The 21,319-nt window shown below is 39.3% G+C and overlaps 1 protein-coding gene across 2 annotated transcripts; it reads right to left on the bottom strand.

Moving 5' to 3' along the window:
- Positions 1–314: 314 nt before the first annotated feature.
- LOC134651926 (uncharacterized) lies at positions 315–20,432 on the bottom strand. Of its 2 annotated transcripts, XM_063507039.1 has the most exons (10): positions 19,967–20,432; positions 12,308–12,385; positions 9,958–10,127; positions 8,055–8,262; positions 4,765–4,952; positions 2,426–2,570; positions 2,108–2,296; positions 1,470–1,594; positions 1,055–1,219; positions 315–683 (listed from the first exon to the last, which is right to left on the bottom strand). In XM_063507039.1, the coding sequence occupies exons 1-10, from the start codon at positions 20,399–20,401 to the stop codon at positions 341–343; spliced, it is 2,046 nt and encodes a 681-aa protein (XP_063363109.1). In that variant the 5' UTR covers positions 20,402–20,432; the 3' UTR covers positions 315–340. The 2 variants fall into 2 exon arrangements, with proteins under 2 accessions (XP_063363109.1, XP_063363110.1); XM_063507040.1 differs by lacking the exon at positions 2,108–2,296.
- Between the last annotated feature and the right edge of the window lie 887 nt (positions 20,433–21,319).

Raw genomic sequence — 21,319 nt, 5'->3', positions numbered from 1 at the left:
ATAAATAGACAGATAAACGAGTAGGTACTTACTTATAGTTCTTAAAACTGCATATGGTATGTCCACAAAGCAGTTTTATAGGGTGATTTTTTTACGTCTGACCATACACTCAGAGCTCAGAGGTAAAATATGGAGGTCACACTGAACCACTTTTACTATCCTATTGGGGTTAACTCTGAAATCGCGCCTCGGAATATGGGTAATTATAACAAACTCTCCAGATATTGTATAGGCACCGACCGATATTTATAAGAACATGGTGTTACAACAAGTCAGGACTAAATATATTTAATGAATACAAAACAATTTATAATTTAATACTAATATTATTACAACATATTCAAACATTATAAGACTTACTAGCTAAAACCACCCGCCGCTGCGCGTCCACCGTGAGATTCGAAGACGGCTCTATAACGGGCATCGACGACAGTTCACCTTGATCACGTAAGTTTTCTTTTTCATAGTTTTCTTGCTCTTCGAAACCTACGTTACAGAAGCTATTAATGTCATCGAGATCTGTAATACAGTCTTTGTTATAAAAGTGTTCGCTCTGTATGTTGTTGGAAAATCGTATGTCTGATATTGATATATCTGTTTTAGGCGTAATACTATCTATGCTGTTGTAGATGTGTCTTCCATCTTCAATATTTTGTTCATAATTTTGGGGCGTTGAATTGAACCTACGAAGAAAACGTATTTATTAGCTGCTGAATGAGTAATTTACTCTAAGTCCATGGGGTCCCAGCGCGCATAAGTTGTTCGCAGAAATCGCGAAGCGTCTGGTTGACGTAACTAGTGACCGTAGAGCTGGCGGCTACCTCGCACAACGTATCACCATTGCGATACCTACAGCGAGGAAATGTCGCCAGCATCCTTGGTACAATGCCTCAAGGGCCTATTTTAAATTTAAGCTAGTTTTTAATTTCTTTTAGTAATACCACTGTATATATCTTGTTTGTAAATAAATGATTTTAAGAAAAAAATAAAACATGTTAGTTTGAATTCTTAAAGTTGTGTTACCGTTGATCACCTTCTGATATAAAATACTAACTGTTCTGTCTGTGTGCAATAATCCTCTATATTTTGAGCTCTCATGCGCCGAATGGCAGGCGTTTCTCTCCTGTAGGTGACCGTGTCACTCTGAACCGGCGAGATTATCGGCTCCTTCCCGTCGTCTTCCTGCTGATCCTTTTTAGAACACTCGTTCGACCAATTGCTAAAACAAAGTACGTCGTAAAACCATATTTGTTTATATTACGAAAAGGTGTCCCATAAGTATATAGGACATAGGTAGGAAGGTAGGTACCTATGTATTTAATTCCGTTTTATTTTGAAATAATGTGCGTGTAAAATCAACGGTTTTTAACGTGTCCCCTAAGAGGTGTGCGAATTTATAAATAGAACATCCTCTTATTGAGCTTACTCATTGTGATGAATAGACTGTTCTAAAGTAGTATAATTTTTACCTGTATTTTTCCCACGATATATTGTTGTTTTTCTTCAGAATATTTCGCTTCGGGGACCTCTGTGAATGGCGATTAACTCTCCACCATAAAATGTCTCGTCCATCCAGGGGACATACTTCTTTAATCTGGAAAAGTGAAATTAATTGAATGGCCAGAATTAGTTTTTGCATCACTAACATTGTATAGATACTTTCTGTTTAGTTGTATCTTAACCTGTCTTATGTACATAAAGTGTTTACATACATACACACAATTATAATATCTGTGTACATACATACATGTTCATGGAACTTAAGCAATTACTACTTAGATAATTAATCGTTATTATCGCTACTCACAGTCTGAAGAGAAGTAATACTTTCAGTCACTGAGCACTATTGTTTTATATTAACCCATCGAAGTTAATTAAGTCTTATATGGACGTACTTCGAAGAAATAATACATAAATAGTAGCACTCCGGTAAAGTTCTGGTCGTCCGCGAATATTAGTTGGATTAGCGCCATAAGCCCTAAGGAGAATTCAAGCCGATACCTACACTCATAGGGCAGTCCCTTCACACACTCGCACGCTGGGCGCATACCTTCTTCGTTCGAAAATGTACGAAGTTCGTCAGCGTTCTAGCTGTAAGTAGGCTTACCTTATAAACAGCGACGCCTGCAAGGAATATGCAGGCAATATTGACGAGTGTGAGACACAGCGATACCGAGCCGAGGATCGCCAGCTCAGTGGGCGGGTCGTTGCTATAGTAGAATGTGGTCACTACTCCGGTAAAGTTCTGGTCGTCAGCAAATATCAGGTGGACTAACGCCATCGCCCATAACAATCCCTGGGGAGGATTTAATAATTAGTAACATTTTGGTCTGCAAATGGTGTACCATACTATAAAGAAAATTTGCACCAAAAATCATATCAGAGCTCAATAAAAAAGTAAGTTTAACGTTAAGCAATGTCTTACAGCGTTAACTGCAGGTGGCAGCAGCGACAGGGAGATGGCAACGCCGACTAGTGAAGCGGTGTATTCTCCAAGCACGGCTACTGCCACTCCAGCGCCGCTAGGTATCGCTACCAGCACTCCCACCCACAGCGAGCGGAGTTCACACCTGTATATAATAACAATACATATGTTTAAACAAAACTAGGTTTTCTTAGATCTGTTCTGTAGGTATAGATTAATTTACAGCTTCGTACGAGCCGCTTGCCAGCTGCGTGATTGTGATAGGAAGCGGTCAACATCGAAAGAGCTTAAATGCGTTGCGCTTCTTGAAAAACCTCATGTCGTAGCGCAAAGGAAATACCTCAGAAGGTAACTCATTCCGCATTCTGAATATTCTGGGGAAACAAGCGAGATGGCGCTTATTCGTGGTGTGCCATGTATCTAAGAAGTGGGAATGAGCATTGCTCTTTTGAAAGGAGGTCTATCTATGGATTCGCGTAGGTACTGAGAATGTTGAAGTAAACAAAAGGATGATATAGGTACGGCCATATAAAAATAGTTTTTTTTAGTATCTGTATTAACTGTTATAAGTTTCTTAAAATTTTTGCAACATCTTTTTCTGAAAATACTCGAAAACCGCGGCTTCAGATCTAAATTGAATTGACAACTTAACACAATACCTTTTATCCGATAATACTCGCTCAAAAACAGGCGATACAGCCGCGACCTAAATTAGGATGAATTACACTCCACTGAACAAAGCATAATCAGTGTCTTTTGCGGAATTTTTGATAATCTCCTTTGCGGATCCAAATGTTTCCACGTAAAAGGGATGTTGTTATACCTACTCACTGACAAAGAAAAAGAAATCCTCCGTTTTCCCAGAGTACTTCAATATTAAACTGGATAAAGAAGAAAATATGGCTCACTGAAATAAAAACTTACTATTTTCTACTTTGCTTAGAGCTACTTTGCTTTGACGCAAAAGTTTTTATTACCTAAACTGTTTTATTTTTTCCACTAGGCATAACATTTTCTAAAAGTGCACTTTGGTCGGGTCGGAGTAATTATGTGAAGCTATACCGTCTATTATGTAACATACGAGCACAAAATGCTGTGTCTCACAGCTAAGTGTTATCACTATTTTAATATTAATATAGGCCGGTAGCTTGAACATGTCATGCTCGCTTAAAAGTCTTTGCTTACGGTGGCGCCGTTGATCGGGTCGCCACTTTCCCGAATGAAGGTTGAGGGAGGCGATGGCTGAGATACGCGTCGTACTCGTGAACGGGTGCTGTTTGTGGAGACGGGTCTGTTTAAGCTAACACGAATATATTTAGTAACTTTATTTTTTAATTTGATTGCAGTGAGACGCCTCATTCGGTTCTCGTATGTTTTTTTTTCTCGTAATGTGTTAATCATACAGGATTCTGACTCTTGGAGACCCTATACATCTCTAAGGATAATTTGATAAACTATGTTATTTTTTAGTTCTGACACTTAGAGACATTTACACCTCTAAATAAGTTTAGATTTTTTTTCCATGTATCTGATTTGTTTTTATTTTAATATTGTTATTATAGTTTTTTTTATGTAATTCGACATTAAGAGACCTTATACATCTCTAAGTAATTGTATTACGTTAGTTTGATTTGGTAGTTGTAGTTGTATTTAATAATTGTTGATGTATTATTATTATTATTTTGCTTGTATGTAAATTCAATGTTGACGTGTAAAAGTGCCCTTGTGGCCTATTTGCTGAATAAATGTTGAAGTTGAAGTTCTTGGCCAATATTTTTCTAAACTCAAAATTTAATCTAAAACGCATATATTTAATATAAAAATGTATTGGCGTGTATAGGTATACATTTTAAGATCCTGACGCTGTTATTAAAATTCCCCAGACAATGCAAATTTGAAGGCCAAGTTACGTCAAAACTGGCACATTATGCATGAGCCAGGGAACGTCTTGCCTAAGTATGTAGCAGCTAGAATAATACCGTCATGCCCGTCATCTAACCGGCACAGCCAATAATTTAGAGTTAAGTACCTACAATATAATGGTTACGGTCGCACATTGTCATACACTGTCGGCATATTATCATACATTACACATTACCAGAGACAAGGGACAGATATGATTTACCTACTATCGGCGGAAAAAATGTACCTACACAAATTGTTATTGTTACACAGGAAGTTAATTTGATTTACTCTGCTAAGCTACACTACAAGCGCGGCCAAAAATTGTCGTCATAAAAAATTTGGAAACTTTTGAAAAAATTCGAGATTGTCACACAATTTAAATTTCATGTCTTATTCAATAAAGGGCATTGCTGCCAGACTATTTTTACACTTACCTCGCCATCATCTCATCCGTAGGCCACTGGCCGATACCATAGCGTTCGTCCACGGCGCTGATGGTCAGGCCGAAGAGAAAGCCAACAACCAACGCAAGGAACAGCCCCAGCAGCTCATGTAGCACGCCCATCTGCTGCAGTGAGCGGTCCCGGACGGCCGTGCCCAGTGTGCCCGCTGTTATGGGACCCTGGGAAAGAAACACGGTATTGGAGAATTCCAGAAGAGAGCTTACGAACGTCACAGTTTCATGGTTTTTCTGAGAATGCTAGGATTTACAGTGTCAATATTAACATACCATAATCGGCATTTTAGAATTTCCAGGAGTGTTAGAAGAGTAGTTTTTACAATAGAAACTGGTGGAATGCTCCAACTGAAGTTGATGAATGATGATCATAATCTTTGAGTTACGATAGAAGTTAAAACGGCCTACTTCTTAATTGGTTATGAAGTTATGGAGTCAAGGATAAGAATTTCCACCATTTCACCATGACTAGGACGATTCTCAGAGATGACGTTCGGTGCCTGACTTCGGTGCCGAATTTTATTTTTTACTTATTTGATACACAACTTCCTAAAATCTAGCCTTAATATAAAAAATATTGCATTTCCATTCCATTAAAACCTTATAGTTTTTATGATATTTGAGATTTAAAAAAACACCGAAATCATGTGCAGGCACTGAAATCCATTTGCCTCACCGAATTCAAAAATGCTTACACAGAAATCATACTTCAATTTTATATCTAAATTATATTATAATCTATTCATATTTTTCATTATTATTTGATGATAAGTGATGTAGCGAGGCGAGGCTAATTATATCGCATAGCTTACATAAATTTAATATATAGTACCTTTGTTTACTCAAGATTTTAAAATAACCAAGTTGCGGCTTATGAAACAACATCTCTAGAAGATATCCCACACTAATTGACTATCCTCATACAATAGGGCGAAGTATGGTCCCGAAACGAGTTGCAGACATGTCGACCACAAATTCGCACATACTTAAGTGCCATAAAGAAGAAAATGTTTGTTTCACACAATCCAACGGCACACTCATCAAAAAGAAACTTATGTTACCTACACCCGATAAACAAGATACTTTTGAGTGGTGTTCAATGCTCAAAAATATTTAATGCACTTATAAAACAATGTAAACAATACGGAAAACAAGTATTTTGCTAGACTTAAAAATATGTAGCATTTTTGAATGACAGAGTTTTAAAGCGTGTATTCCCTCAATTTAAAACTATTTGAATCTGTTGACTAATTCTTAAAGATCTAATCACCTATTCAAACATCAAACATCAACATTTATTCAGCAAATAGGCCACAAGGGCACTTTTACACGTCAACATGGAATTTACATACAGCAAAAAAAAAACACATCTACAATTATAAAATACAACTTTCTAAGCCGCAAATATAAAATCATTAAGTAAGAAAATGACAATAAAAATAAAATAGCATACGAGAACCGAATGAGGTGTGTCTGTGTCCATGTAATTATCCTCAAAAATAGAGTAACTACATATAATAGCTCGTGTTAGCTTAAATAGACCAGTCTCCACAAACAGCACCCGTTCACGAGTATGACGCGTATCTCAGCCATCGCCTCTCTCAACCTTCATTCGGGAAAGTGGCGACCCGATCAACAACGCCACCGTAAGCAAAGACTTTTAAGCGAGCATGACATATTCAAGCTGCCTGGCCATATTCATTATGATCTCCTGCACCCTCAAACACTTGAGCTAAATTGTAACTCCGATATTTAGACATAAATACATCAGACATTGAGGATTGTTAAAACATTGGCTATGTTGAATTTGTGTTCATGGTTATGCTTTAGAAATATTGATCAGTAGGTACGTTCAGTGCCTTTGAAGCGATCTCGACATTAGAAGGCCACTTTATTTTTAATCCCATGTTTTATGGGTGCACCTTGCATAGTATGTAAATACACAAGTTATTTTAAACGAATTGGGATCTAATTAACTACATTTATTTAAATTGGCTGACACGTTCAAGGTATCGTGGTATAGGAGGGCCTCAAGTGATACAGAGGACAAATTCACATAATATACTCCATTGGTTTGAAGAGAAATCAAGACAACAGCGGATAGAGAGAAAGAAACATTGGGTCTACGATTTTCAACATACGTCTTGTGAAAAAAAAAAACAACTCATTGTAAACTAGTGATTTTGTTTACCTATACTATGACTTAATTTACGTACAAGCATAGTTTTACGTTTATAAAACTTGTACATTTTAGGTGTGATATGTTGTAAAATAAAGTACAACAAACTAGTTTACAAAGCAGGATTTGAATTCGGTGATCACTTTCATGATATCGGTGGTCAAAAAATCCACTGAAACCAAGGAAATCAACACCAGTGATGTCAAAATTAATCGCTTTTTAGCAATTACAGAAATAGTATGAATGATACAGAGGAGATGTAATAATGATGGGTTTACGTACTTTCGAGGATTTCTTAATTACTTGCATAACGATAAAGACACTAAAACTGTGGGAGAAAATTGCACCACCGATCTCAAGAAAACATAGAACCAAACCCACCGAATGACAGAGAAACATTTAAAAAACTACCTTAGTATACTGTGACTGCCCCTCTACTTTATTCAACGGTTAAGGCACAACTAAAGCATACTTTGTTTGATGCACTGAGTTCCTGGTCTACAACTTTGTAAGAGTACCGACATGGTTTGTAAATTACACCGAAATCAGTCAGTAGCCCGGGACACATCGTAAATTTAGTTTTATTCAATGTGTTGAGCTAACACACTATTTTGGTATAAAGAATATGATCAGTTAACTAATACCTTATGCGTGAATACCGATAATAACTCCGATATAATGCCCCACCTTGAGTAATAATTTTTTGTTTCAAAAAATCTGGGTGCGGGACACGCCCACCGACCATCATTTTTCGCATTTGGATATTTTTTTCATGTATTATATAAATAATAAATAATTAGTTTGATAGTGTCCCAGACAGAATATATGCTGGAGATCATGCCTGAATTAATTCAGATTTATTGAACAGTAAATTCAATAACTTTTTACCCCGGACACGTAAAAATGGCCCTCCTGAGAAATGCCCACTAGCTATTCGCTAGTATGTAGTACCTATATTCAGTCACGTACAAAAAAAATATTAACTTACTCCTCGAAGGTCGCAAAAATATGTGACTCGCTCTTATGGCTCTACAAATAAGATAGTGCCCAATATTTTTGCGGGGTACCTACCTACTCCTGATACTTACCATAAGTGGCGAAATCAGCATACTAGCGACTAGTATGACAGTGGAGTTCTCCGCTAGCCCAATGGCTGATACGAAGGCAGCCACGAGCAGCAGGAACAGCCAATCAAAGGTCAGCGCGGCCTCCGCTCGTACGTCGTGAAGAACTTGGGCCAAGTTCGTGCGGGCGCGGACGGAGGAAGAGAAACGGGTCCAGGCGGAAGCGTCGGCGCTACAAAAAAAAAACAAAAAAAAACGGGTTGCACTCCGGGAGTGCCGGCAGAAGTGAAAACTCAATGACTAGTGCAAAATGTCTGTATAATTGAGGTTAACGCCGCGTTATTTCGTCGCATTACTTGAAACCCCTAAGCACATCACTGTTAGTACTCGAGTTATATTAATACCAGTTAGAGGGAAACTCACTAATAGATGGCATTTAAATTAATAAAGAAAAACTCAATGACATTGTAACTTTCGATCAGGTCACGTCTCCGTCTTACGGTGAGACGGTCAAGTGATCTGTCGCGAGTTTAACATTTTTTCCCCACCTCAAAAAGCGCACAGCGTCGCTAAAGAAGTTTTCACTTAAAAAAAAGGTAAAAACAAAAAAGTTAAAACAGTTTAAAATTCAGATTTTAGTATTTCAATTAAGCATTTTTAAAACTTTCCCTTTTGAAACACGCTCTGTTAGTGTCTAACGGCGTTATTCACGTCTTCTAAGTTATTCAGCTGATGATCGTCGTTTGTCCCTCTCCATGGCATAACGACAGATAGGGACAAACGACGATCATCAACTGATCAAGTTAGCAGCCGTTATGAATAACGCCGTAAGGTTTTATGCTCTATGTAAATAGTTTATCCATATCCATACTAATCCATACTATCCATACTTCCATACTAATATAATAAATGCGAAAGTGTGTCTGTCTGTCTGTTACCTCTTCACCCTTAAACCGGTGAACCGATTTAGTTGAAATTTGGTATGGAGATAGATTGAGTCCCGTGGAAGGACATAGGGTAGTTTTTATCCCAAAAATCACCCTTTAAGGGGTTGAAAAGGGGGGGTGGAAGTTTGTATAGGGAATCGTTAAAAAGCAGATTGGGTAAAAATAATAAGCTACCCAAACTCCACGCAGACAACGTCGCGGGCAAAAGGTAGTATTATATAAGGGTTTACTTGTCTTAAACAATTGAGAGAACATTATAAATAAATAAGACAAGGGGCCCGATTCAGATTGAACAACTCGTTATGGTTTTGATACGACCTCAACACGGATCTCACGCACGTCTTTCAGTTCATTTCACATGCACAAGTTAGCATGAGCGATCGTCAAGGTCGTATCAAACTAAGATCAAAACCATAACAAGTGACATATCTGAATCGGGCTCAAGATAATAACTTTATTCATACTTGAAGCAATTGCAGAGGCTTAATACGGATAGATAGACGGACATCTGTCCATATGTTTGCATTAAGTGTCTGCACCCACTTTGGCTTTTCTGGATGTATTAATTAGGTAATATAAAAATGGGTCTCTATTGTTTCCCAAAAGTTTTAAGTCACGAGTATTCTTTGTCCGCATTTTCGTTAAGGGCCCCACTGATTACCAGTCCGCCGGACGATATCGGCCTGTCAGTTAGAACAAAAAGTTGACAGTTCCGAACAACTGACAGGCCGATATCGTCCGACGGACTGGTAATCCGTGGGCCCCTTTAGTCATAATTTATTTGGTTCAGAAACGCGTCGCTTTTCAAGATTTCCATAAAACAAACCAATGTAACCTAACCTATCTATAGGATAACCTTACGAAAATCCTGAATAGGTTTACGGTTTCAGTTTTAGGACTAATGATAATATGACAAACAATACATTATGACTTAAAAATTTATGTGAAACCAAGTGAAACAAAGGGACCCTTAAAAATACCTTCTAAATTTCTCACTGCCATTACGCGGCAGGTCAGTCTCGGCGGCTTTAAAATGGAGCGCGCAAGGAATCAAGCTCACGGAGGACTGGAAACGGGAGCCGATGCCGAACTTGCCCAGGACTTGGAGGAGCTCTTCACACACGTCACTGGATTCCAGGGAAAATAGCACCTGAGGATTGAAAACACAATGGGCCATCATATTGGCCCACTACCTAAGATGGGCCAGATCCAGAGTGTAGAGAGGGTAGTGGTTTCAGATGGCTTAAGGCGCAGCGGGATGGCGATGGGATGGCCACGGTGTCGGTTTTTCGTCCGCTCATCAAAGGTAGTGGGTCAGTGATGGTGCGTACGCATCTACACGTGGCCCTTTCCATAGTGCGAGCTCTCAACCATCGCATGGCCATCTTGCTGGTCCAGCGCTGAGCCATCGTGTAGAGCAGCGGTCGGCAACAAGCAGCCCGCGAGCCTCCCTGGCTATTTTGTATGTAATATTGACAAACAACAACGCCTGATAAGGTCACAATGTGCGGCCCACGTCAACTTTTTTAACTACTATGTGACCCTTGGCTGCTAAAAGGTTGCCGACCGCTGGTGTAGAGGAGCCATTATACGACAATGATTTTTTTTAAATATTTGACGCCTAAAACAGTTTATTAAAACATAATTTTAGTTCATAGAGTCGGACCAAGCTAACTCTGCATGACTCTACAATTCTACATCAAGAGCGTCGAGTCTCGACCATAATAACATTCTCAACCCTTTTCTAATCTGTTACAAATATTTGATAAGCTCGCTCGGTAGCTAGGTATCTACATGTACGTAGGATGCTAGTCATTGATTTTTTATTCTTATCAAACAGATTACGCAGATCAAACAGATTATTATTAAAACTTAGATACGCGATTAAGTCCCGTTGTATAATTTAATAATAAACAGATTACTTTCAGCAATGATAATAACAGCTACAGTCAGCAATGATAATAACAGCTTCATCCATTGTTGGAACAAGAGAGTAGTAAATGGCGCGGAATGGTTCAAGACCACCGGGCCATTATGACGCGATTTAAATGCCGGGCACGTGCTATATTGCTTTGGCGAGGGAAGGATAAAAACTAGTCTAAACAGGGCTGCCAGTACATATTTTTTTATTATACGATCCAGTGCCTGCAATTATACGAAATTCGATTGCATTATACGAGAACACAATTTAAAAAAAATCGATTAATATTAAATCGATATTTTATAAACTGGGGTCTTACCGCAAAGCCCGAAATTCGAAAATTGCGGGGGTCTTTATATTTTACTCCTATGAACGCGTAATAAGAGTGACAGAGAGGGACGCCCGCAATTTGCGATCTTCGATTTTCGCAATTATAACCCTGACGTTGACGTACGGTTCCGTTAAATTGTATAACAGTATTGACACACTGTTATTTGAAGTAAGTATTGTCAGTCGTTTGACATCGGTGGTTTTTTTCGTATCCAATTATACCGATTGACCACCTATACGTAATGGATACGAAAAAAATTTCATTATACGAATTTCGTATCCAATTCTACGATCTGGCAGCCCTGAGTCTAAAACAGAAGCTACGGGATGGGAATGTTTCTGACAGTTTGTTTGTTCTAACTATAATACAGTTATTGAGCAATACAATAACCAATACGTAAGTAGTCGGCGTCTAGTGTTAGTATAAATAATTCGTTCTTTACCTAGTCGCCATCAGATATATCGGAGCGGCCGAGGTATTCAAAAATATCTGAACACGCACTCTAACGCCTTGACAATAAAGGCGTATTCAGATATTTGTGAACACCTTGGCCGCTCCGATATATCTGACGGCGACTGTACATAAGAACATTGCGTATAGAGTCCACGTCTAAGATAATTTTGGACCGACTGAAACAGAAAAAAATAAGAGAGTGTCCTTTCACATAAAACATAAATGATGACATCGCCACACTTTTGTCATTGCAAATGCCATGCATAGATTGGACCGACTCTAGAAACCGTCGAATTTGATTTTAGCGCTACTTGCACCAACACATTAACCCGGGGTTAGCGGTTAAACCGTTAACCCAGTGTCAAATTGTACTGTTAACCATGGTAAGTCCAGTTTTAACCGTTTAACTCCGGGTTAGTGAATGGTGCAAGTGGCCCTTAGACGCCAAACCATCATGTATTATGGCTCCTCTACACGATGGGCCAGCGGCGGCCACTCCAAGGGACGCAGCCATGCGGTAGAATGAGATAGCAATATTACTTGCTCCCTCTAACGCATAAATGCGTCCCTTGGAGTGGCCGGCGCTGGCCCATCGTGTAGAGGAGCCATTAAAACCAATGCCTACCTGCCAGTACTTGTCTCCTCTGGTAGATGTCCATGTTGCGTTATCAATTCCAAGTTGTGTGATAACCTCGGACAGAATCTGCGAAAATTAGCATTTAAGAGCCAACAGGAGTGATCATTTCTCCATACAAACGTACTCGACTGTTTCCTCTGTGGGTTTTGAAGCTAGAGCAATGATTTTTTCAACACAGATTAATATTGTCAATATCTGTGTCGGACTGTTTTGATTTTTTTGATAATTCTGTTTTTTAAGGCGTTAGAACCCTTCAAAAATGGCCAAAGTGGCCTAATTGACTATGCCGCAATGAGAGGCGTGGTATTCAAAACTTATATCAATTAGCCAAAAAAGCAAAACAGATTTCCAAATTTGCCCTAGTAGCACGGTCGCATTTTTATCGTTTATCACCATGCCTGTCACGTTCTAACAAGTGGTTAAGTGCGAAAGTGACGGGCATAGTGATAGTCGATAAAAATGGAACCGTGCTGAGCCCGTTGGTTACGATTGGTTAAGTTTTGGAGGAGGAAACAGTCGAGTACGAAACCTCGATTTTTGAGATTTTTACCAGGATTTTTCGCCTTGTCCTTATCGCATTAGTTTTAGGAGCCGCTTCCGTTAGCGAGACGGGTATATCTACCTAAAGTATTTAAATTTCAGCTCCTGTTTCGTCTTAATTTATAATTTGCTACCTTTCTGAATGATATCAGTGCTAAGTAAAAAAATTGTAAGAAGTTTTTAAATTTCCGTTAAAACTTAATATATAGTACTAGCAAAAAGCAGAGCTTTGTAAGGGCTCGCGGAGTTTTTCTACCTAAACGTACCGGACCGCGACTTTGATCCAGTCCGAGGCTTGTTCCATGTTCGATCGAGTGGGTACGTAATAAGTACGTTAAGGACGCAGCTATAAGTGAGAGCAAGAAAGAAACCTACTAATTGGACCCCGGTCGCTGTCCGGTACGCCTGTCTGTTACAACTTTTACTTTGTCCATCGTGTCCAGACGACAAAATCAAATTGCCAATATCATCCACACGTAATACTTATACAATTTCATAAGCGCTTATTACATCCTACACGGTCGCCCAGTACTTTTTGTAAGGAATCCAACTGGCTTTAGGTACTACATAATATTGGGTTAGCGAGCCAATGTCCTTGAATTTATTTATGCGTCCACACAACACAATTGAGCGTAAAACTATCCCGTCTGGACACCTACTGGCGGTAATCATGCTGCTCTGCACATAAACTTACGTAGGTACGAGTATAATTTGCTCTCTTAAGTGCTCATCAAGATGAGTGAGATGACCAAAACAGCGTGTGCCTATGTTGCAAGTGTTGCAACAAACGTGAGTTCCACTAAATACTGCCAGGGTTCAGCTAGAGCTCTGTCGTGAGTATCTCCTAAGTGCTCAAAAAGACGAGTCGGATGACCAGCCTATATTGTATAAAACCCGAGCTCCACTAGGTACTGCCAGAGTTCAGCATCAGCTACCTTGGGTACTACTCTACCAAGTGATCATCATGAGTCGGATGTCCAAAACAGTATGTGTCTATGTTGCACCAAACCCGAGCTCCACTAGGTACTGCCAGGGTTTAGCATCAGCTCTATCTTGGGTACTACTCTCCTAAGTGCTCATCAAGACGAGTGAGATGACCAAATCATCGTGTGCCTATATTACAACAAACCTGAGCCAAATACTGCCAGGAATCAGCTACAGCTTTATTTTGGGTATCTCCCAAGTACTCAAAAAAACGAGTCTGATGACCAAAACAGCGTGTGCCTATGTTGCAGCAAACCTGAGTTCCAATAGGTACTGCCAGGGTTCAGCATCAGCTCTATCTTGGATACTGCTCTCCCAAGTGCTCATTCTGACGAGTCGGATGTCCAAAACAGCGTGTATCTATGTTGCACCAAACCTAAGTTCTACTAGGTACAACCAGGGTTTAGCATCAGCTCATTAGCTCTATCTTGGGTACTACTCTCCTAAGTGCTCATCAAGACGAGTCGGATGACCAAAACAGCGTGTGCATATGTTGTATTAAACTCGAGCTCCACTAGGTACTGCCAGGGTTCAGCATCAGCTATCTTGGGTACTGCTCTACCAAGTGATCATCTTGACGAGTCGGATGTCCAACCTATTGTGTGCCTATGTTGCACCAAACCTGAGTTCCGCTAGGTACAGCCAGGGTTCAGCATCAGCTCTATTGTACTGCTCTCCCAAGTGCTCATCAAGACGTGTCGAATTACTAAAACAGCGGTGCCTATGTTGCACCAAACCTGAGTTCCACTAGGTACTGCCAGGGTTCTGGGTCATTTTGTTGAACTGCACGGCGACGTTGCAATTGGCGTGCAGTTTCCATACAAGTTGCAGTCGGGTTGTAGTCCGTTTTTAAACCACCCGGCTAATATGATCTTTATTTATAATTTTGGCAGTTCCAAGCAATAGTATTAGTAACACTAAAACTGTTTCTCGAACTGAAAATACCCTATTTAAGTTTGCTAACACAACATGACTCATCAGTTCATCGGCGTCACAGAACAGAACAGTATACTCGTACGAGTAAATTGACCTCCGCAGTGAATATACAGCAAGATTGAATATTCCAGTATTCAGAGAAACTTAATTGCTAAATTGGGAATCAAACCGAGCGAAGCGAGATGGGTCAGAATCCAAAATTTTAACCCTTTTTTGTATTCATCGTTGTTTGCACATAGTACATTAGCACGAATTTTAATTCATAATTTTTCTAACAGATGGCGCTAGTAATAATACAAAGTGTTATTCCTTTATTTTATTTTTTTATGTTTATAAAATGATATTTTTATGTTTGATAACACATCTAGACATGAATTTAAATTACTATGTTAAATTTCAAACCTATAAGTGCTATAGTTTTTCCGTAAAGTGTACCACAAGAATGCATAGTTTGTCGAATAGTGATAGGGCTCGCTTCGCTCGCCCTAATTAATTCGATAATATTTATCTCCATTAGCAGTGTACCTAGATCTCAACCTTGATGTTATATGATCTATGTAATCTGTTATTGCATTGGGGTGTGGGGCAGTGCAGCAAAGACTACCATGCTAGAAATTGAAAGAGCGCAACGTTCGGTGCTGAAAGTAATGTTCAAAAAACCTTTCCGTTTTCCAACTGCTGATCTCTTTGCTCAAGCTAAAGTTCTGTCCGTTCGTCAACTTTTTATTCACAAAATTTGCTTGCAAACACATAAATCGTCTAAATTATTAAAGGACTATAATAAGTTAACACAAAAACGCGTTTTCAATTTACCCATTCCAAGAGTAAATTCAGCATTTGGCAAACGTTTTGGTGATTGCATCAGAGCGTCTACATACAATGCAATAAACAAACTATGTAACCTCAGGGATTGTACTCAAATGGAAGCGAAAAAACTACTTTTCATACTGCTGCACTCGCAAAATTATGCCGAGACAGAAGACATATTTGACAGGATCTAGTTTCAATATTGTGTCTAGGGTTAGCTTTAGTTTTGTAGTTAAGATTACTAGTCGTAAGTAGTTTCTTACTAAATGTTAGACTAAATGTAACAGCTCCGATATTTAATTGTAATTTGGTTCCCCGCGATACAGGCATTGCCTAGTGCGGAGACCCCTGGTATATCTGTAACCTATTTGCTGAAATAAATTGATCTTTATTCTTATTCTTTATTCTTTATGATGAAGAAGAGTCGCTTAATCTTTCATCTCCCAAGGATTAAAATTTGCCACCCAAAAATATACCTTGAAATTTCAAAATTAGTATTTAATTTTGGTCATCTTAGCTGACCCAATCTTCACTAGTCGCATCGGTCGGAAAACGAAAGGTCAAAGGAAAATCAGAGGGCCTACTACGAACCACGTTCGACGTGTTGCCTCCCTGTCACACTTCCGTACGAACTTACAAGTGCGACAGAGAGGCAACACGTCGAACGTGTTTCGCGGTAAGCCCTCAGACCACTTAGATAATGTAATAAAACACCTGAATACCGTCAGGTGGTAACGCAACACACAGGTATTGATTGCAGTCGATTGTCGAGCCTAATTGGGGCGAGGCATGACTAAAACGAGGCTAAACCGGAAGGCGCCACGCTTGTCGGCAACTCCAGACAGTCAAGTGTTTGTATTGACGTTTCGCAAATCGGTGAAGTTTAGCAACTTAGCGTCACTTGCACCATCCCACTAACCCTGGGTTATGCGGGTAGACCGTTAACCCAGTGTCAAATTGTACTGGTGACTACGATAACTCCAGGTTTAACCGGTTAATCCCGGGTTAGTGAATGGTCCAAGTGGCATTGGGTATGTTGCACCAAACAACGTCACCGTTGAAGGATCCGCAAAATTTTATTGTAAATTTTTGAAGTGAAAACTTCGTTAGCGGCGCTGTGCACTTTTTGTGATGGGGAAAATTTTTTAAACTCGTAACAGGTGTCACGTGACCGTAAGATGGACACGTGACCTGATCGAAAAACTGTTTCTGTTACTTCAATGTCATTGAGTTTTTCTTTATTGATTTAAATGCCAACAAGTGAGTTTCCCTCTAACTGGTATTATATAACTCGAGTACTAACAGTGATGTGCTTAGGGGTTTAAAGTAATGCGACGAAATAACGCTAGATGGCGTTAACCTCTAGACATAGTGCTGCAGACATTTTGCAATAGTGATTGAGTTTTCACTTCTGCCGGCACTCCCTGAGTGCAACCGTTGTTTTTATAATTCACTGTTGAGTGACGTTGATCAGTCCGCTTATTGTGGTTGGTGCAACTGGCCCTTAAGGATGTTTGTCGGCAACACTCTTAACTGTCCATCGGTGGACCTTATGCGTAAAATTGTAATAAGGTTTACGAACAGTCATTTAACAGTGTGGGCTATGGTACAGTCGCCATCAGATATATCGGAGCGGCCAAGGTGTTTACAATATCTGAACACGCACTCTACCGCCCTGACAATAGAGGCGTGTTCAGATATTTGTGAGCGCCTTGGGTGCTCCGATATATCTGATGGCGACTGTACCCAACCATCTGTTATTGTAGTAATGTTCTCTACAGGCGTTACTGATAAGTTGATAACAAACCAAACTTTAATAGGGAAAAGGGAATCTTTAATAGGGATGGCTTTTCTCTACCACCAGCCATGTGTGACGTTCTAAGGTTAGCTGGACGAGATCCCTTATAGGGATAAGTTCGCCTTTGTACCTATATTTACCCACATTAACCCGGTAGGTACCCATACCTAAACTAGTGTCCGACCGAAACATGTTTTTTTGCCGAAACCGAAACCGAAACCGAATGTTCGGCTTTGGCTCTAGTTTCGGCCGAAACCGAAACCGAAACCGAAACTTTTGTAGACTTGTTAAAATCGTTGAAAAAATGTCATAAAACCGCTTTTACACACATATTATGGGGCTGTCAACACCCAATGTCCTTGAAATTGATGTTACTTAAGCAGTTTTTTATGAAAATTACTAGAGTTAGACCAAGATAATTCTGCAACGATTTTGATAAGTTGATAACACACGCAGTGTAAGTGTTATTTTAACTTGTTTTAATTTGTTTCTTATAACTCACTGGATCTCAATACATGTAAGATCCAATGAGCATTATATATTTTACTAACGTTTATTTTTATAGTTTATAGTTTTAGTTTTATTTAATTTTTCTTTTCTTTTCTTTGTTACCTACTAATATAGTTTTGTAGACAAAAATATGGATACCTGGTGTCTGAAATAAATATTTTCATTTTCATTTTAAACGTCAAAACTTCTATGAAATTATGACGTATAAATAACCTTTGCACTAGTTGCACTGCGTATGCTATCAAAATCATTGCAGAATTTTCTTGGTCTAACTCTATTCATTCACCAGTCAAGCTAACATGCAGACACAGGGTCAACCAAAAACGCGAGCGCAGCGAGCGCGAAATTTTTTGTTAACAATATCGCAAGGCCGGGTACCGATCTTCACCTGGGCCGAAAAGTCCGAAGTGCCCCATTGAGGCGAACTTTCATGCGAAGTCAAAGCCGTGCCTAAGGCTTCAGGATAAGTAGTTGAGCACAGACTCCAACCAATGTCCATTGTATTCAAAAGCGAGACCGCAGGCCGAGCATGGCGCAGCGAGGCCAAAGGCTAAGGTAAGGTAAATTGAGGTAAAAAGTGAGGCTAGTTTTCTTATTATTATCTTGCCCAGGGCCCAGTAACATGCGACAGTGCTATCTCATTCACTTATAGGTATTGACAGCCTCTTAAGACTGCGTCAACCGTCCAGGTGGCGCCCTCATTAGTGGAATTGTGTTTTATAATAAACCAATTAATGTCTGTACCTAATATACATGAATCAGTATATGTAGGTATTAATATTGTTGTCCTACTTATTCCCCAACTTTTGGTCTTTGTCCGAAGTACCATTTCATAAGTTCGGCCCGGCCGAAAGGTTCGGCCGTTTTTTGGCCGAAACCGAAACTACAGCCGAAACATGATTTTTTGGCCGAAACTGGCCGAAACCGAAACCGAAATCGAACCTTCGGTCGGACACTAACCTAAACCTGTTTTTGTACAATAAAGTGATTTACTATATTACTAATACTACGTTCTTTAAAACGTTAGTGAACATTGAGAGCGTTATAGTTAGACCAAGCTAAGTTGGCAGCGTTTTTGATAGCCCAGACTGCGCAAGTGTTATTTAAACGTCATAAATTCATAGAAGTTTGACGTTTAAATTAACACTTGCGCAGTCTGGGTTATCAATATCGCTGCCAACTTAGCTTGGTGTACCTCTACCCCTATTGCCCACAAAACGATTTTTCACCCTACTATTCGAAGACTGCTAGGAAGCTGCTAGCTCATTTTGTGAGTTTTGAGGGGTTTTTTTTCCAATTTCCTACGCCTTTTTTTCGTGTTGCATTTATTATTGTGCGTAGCAGGCATGTTATCTATCGCAGCCGCCGCTTTTTTTTTAAATTTATTATTTAACAGGCAGCCGCCGCTTGACCGCTGTCAAATGGGTCATCAGTCATCATTGTCGGCCCAATTCGCACAATGCCTAATATAACATATCATTCAATTATTCTTTATTTTTAAATTAAACGGCTTCAGTTCAGTGGGACTATTTCACCAGTGTCAAGGTATTAGGAGCTTTAAATAAGTACGACTAAAATTGTACGGTTAGTACAATACAGTGTACGGTGATTTTATTAGGTCTTGTAAAGCGAGAGCTAGACTTTACAAAGTAGCACGTGGACTAAATAGGTACCGGCCGTTGACTCCTTCTAAGATATCACAGAAGAAAGAAATGCTACCTTTGACAGTGACAGATCGGTATCGTATCGCTGGCCCATCTTATAAGGATTGTTCGAAATGGGCCGTTAGATTATGCAAATTGTTGCAGTTTACCTCGCATTACTTATTTATAATCAAAGCTCACTGTGATTTATTTGTGCTTATTGATTGCTACGTGCTTGTTATTTGTGCAATCGGTGGTTTTTGCGGTTGTTTGCCGTCTCTGAACGTGTTAGTAGGTACACTACTGTCAAGTTTTTCAAGCAGAATCTGACTTTATATCGAAGCCTGTAAATTTAAAATAATGTCCTATTTGGACACAGTCGTCATTTCACTTGTCCCAAAAATAGAATGGGCCTTACGAAAAACTTACCAGCTCAAGAGGCGTGTCCCAGTGAAAAGCAGTCAGCACGTCCGTGATGCAGAGAGGCCGTGAAATCCGCAACTTCCTCTTCCGCAGCCTTATCGCCTGCTTCACTCTCCAAGACTTCCTGTCGAACTGGCTCCCCACATCCCACTTGTAACTCTCATTCAACATATTATCACTCTTAGACTTCACTAACCCGTAATCACTACTACCGTTCACACATTCCATCGACTTACAATTCTGCAATCCTTTCTCCTCGTATGTATACGATTCGAACGCTAAGTTTCCGAATTTTTTGTTTTTCTTCAGTTCCCGGATTACTTTTGACGTGTGCTCGTATTTTTCTTTTTGCATTAAGAGTTTTGAGGATTTAACTTTCTCTCTTAAGTCTTCTTCGTGTTCTTTACATGGTATGTTCACGATAAAAAGTACCCCCGCCATTGAAACTAAACGAAACACTCCCTGTAATTAATTATGTTACTTTGAATAATTTCCAAATCTAAAGCCACTACGGATTGTTGTGCTGTACTTGTGAGTTGTCTTAACGAACTGTCTAAAATGGAAGTGACATAAAGCATTGTCTTGTATTATAGTTATAGCATTACGTTACGAAACGTCACGCTTAACTGCAACAGGGAGTAGTTACTTAACAATTGGAATTTGTTCAGGATGTTAACTAATAAACATTAAACAAGCGATACAAGGACCTCTGGCCTTGAGATTCTGCAGTGTATACTGTGTATATAAAGTTTAAAAACTAAGCATTAAGACGTGTTGCATGTTACAAGCGAATATGGACTGAAAGAGTACTTAACCTAAAGCCGTTTATGTTACTGTAGGTATATTGTGCCAAATAGGTAATAGACAACTGTAGCCTTCGCCCGCTACTTTGTCCCCAGTTACTTAGTTATTGACAGGCAATACACGAATATATAATATAGATAACATGAAAATAAACTTAAACAATGCGATGTCACTATTTTCTGTAATTAACTAATTACTACTGGTAAGTGCGGTTGTTTAATTCTCTAATGTCTCTAATAAATGTTAGTGTTTAAACTATGGTTTACATACACACACATACATTGGTGTACATACACATACCTACATACAACTTACTGTATACTGTATGCAGTATACAGTAAGTTGTATGTAGGTATGTGTATGTACATATGTTTGCGCATAAGCATCAAATAAATTATAACGCGTGCGTATATTGTGACATCAAAGTTAACCGCTCATTATTGTTAAATCTTGACATAAGAGTTATATGCTGTTATGGGCATTTTGACATATTTCTAACGTTTTTACCAACTTAGGTAGCCACCTAAAGTCTATTTTTTTATTCGGTAGACTGAA

Source organism: Cydia amplana, chromosome 11, assembly GCF_948474715.1.
Source record: "Cydia amplana chromosome 11, ilCydAmpl1.1, whole genome shotgun sequence".
NCBI classification, from domain to species: Eukaryota; Metazoa; Arthropoda; class Insecta; order Lepidoptera; family Tortricidae; genus Cydia; species Cydia amplana.
This window is presented reverse-complemented; position numbering and strand designations above follow the sequence as displayed.

What these genes read in the sequence shown, in the direction of transcription:
- LOC134651926 (XM_063507039.1), bottom strand. Translation starts at nt 20,401, where the DNA reads ATGGCGGGGGTACTTTTTATCGTGAACATACCATGTAAAGAACACGAA. An exon ending in GGGACACGCCTCTTGAGCTG is followed by an intron (nt 12,386 to 19,966) that starts GTAAGTTTTTCG and finishes TAATTTTCGCAG; the next exon opens with ATTCTGTCCGAGGTTATCAC. An exon ending in TATTGCACACAGACAGAACA is followed by an intron (nt 684 to 1,054) that starts GTTAGTATTTTA and finishes TTTTCTTCGTAG; the next exon opens with GTTCAATTCAACGCCCCAAA.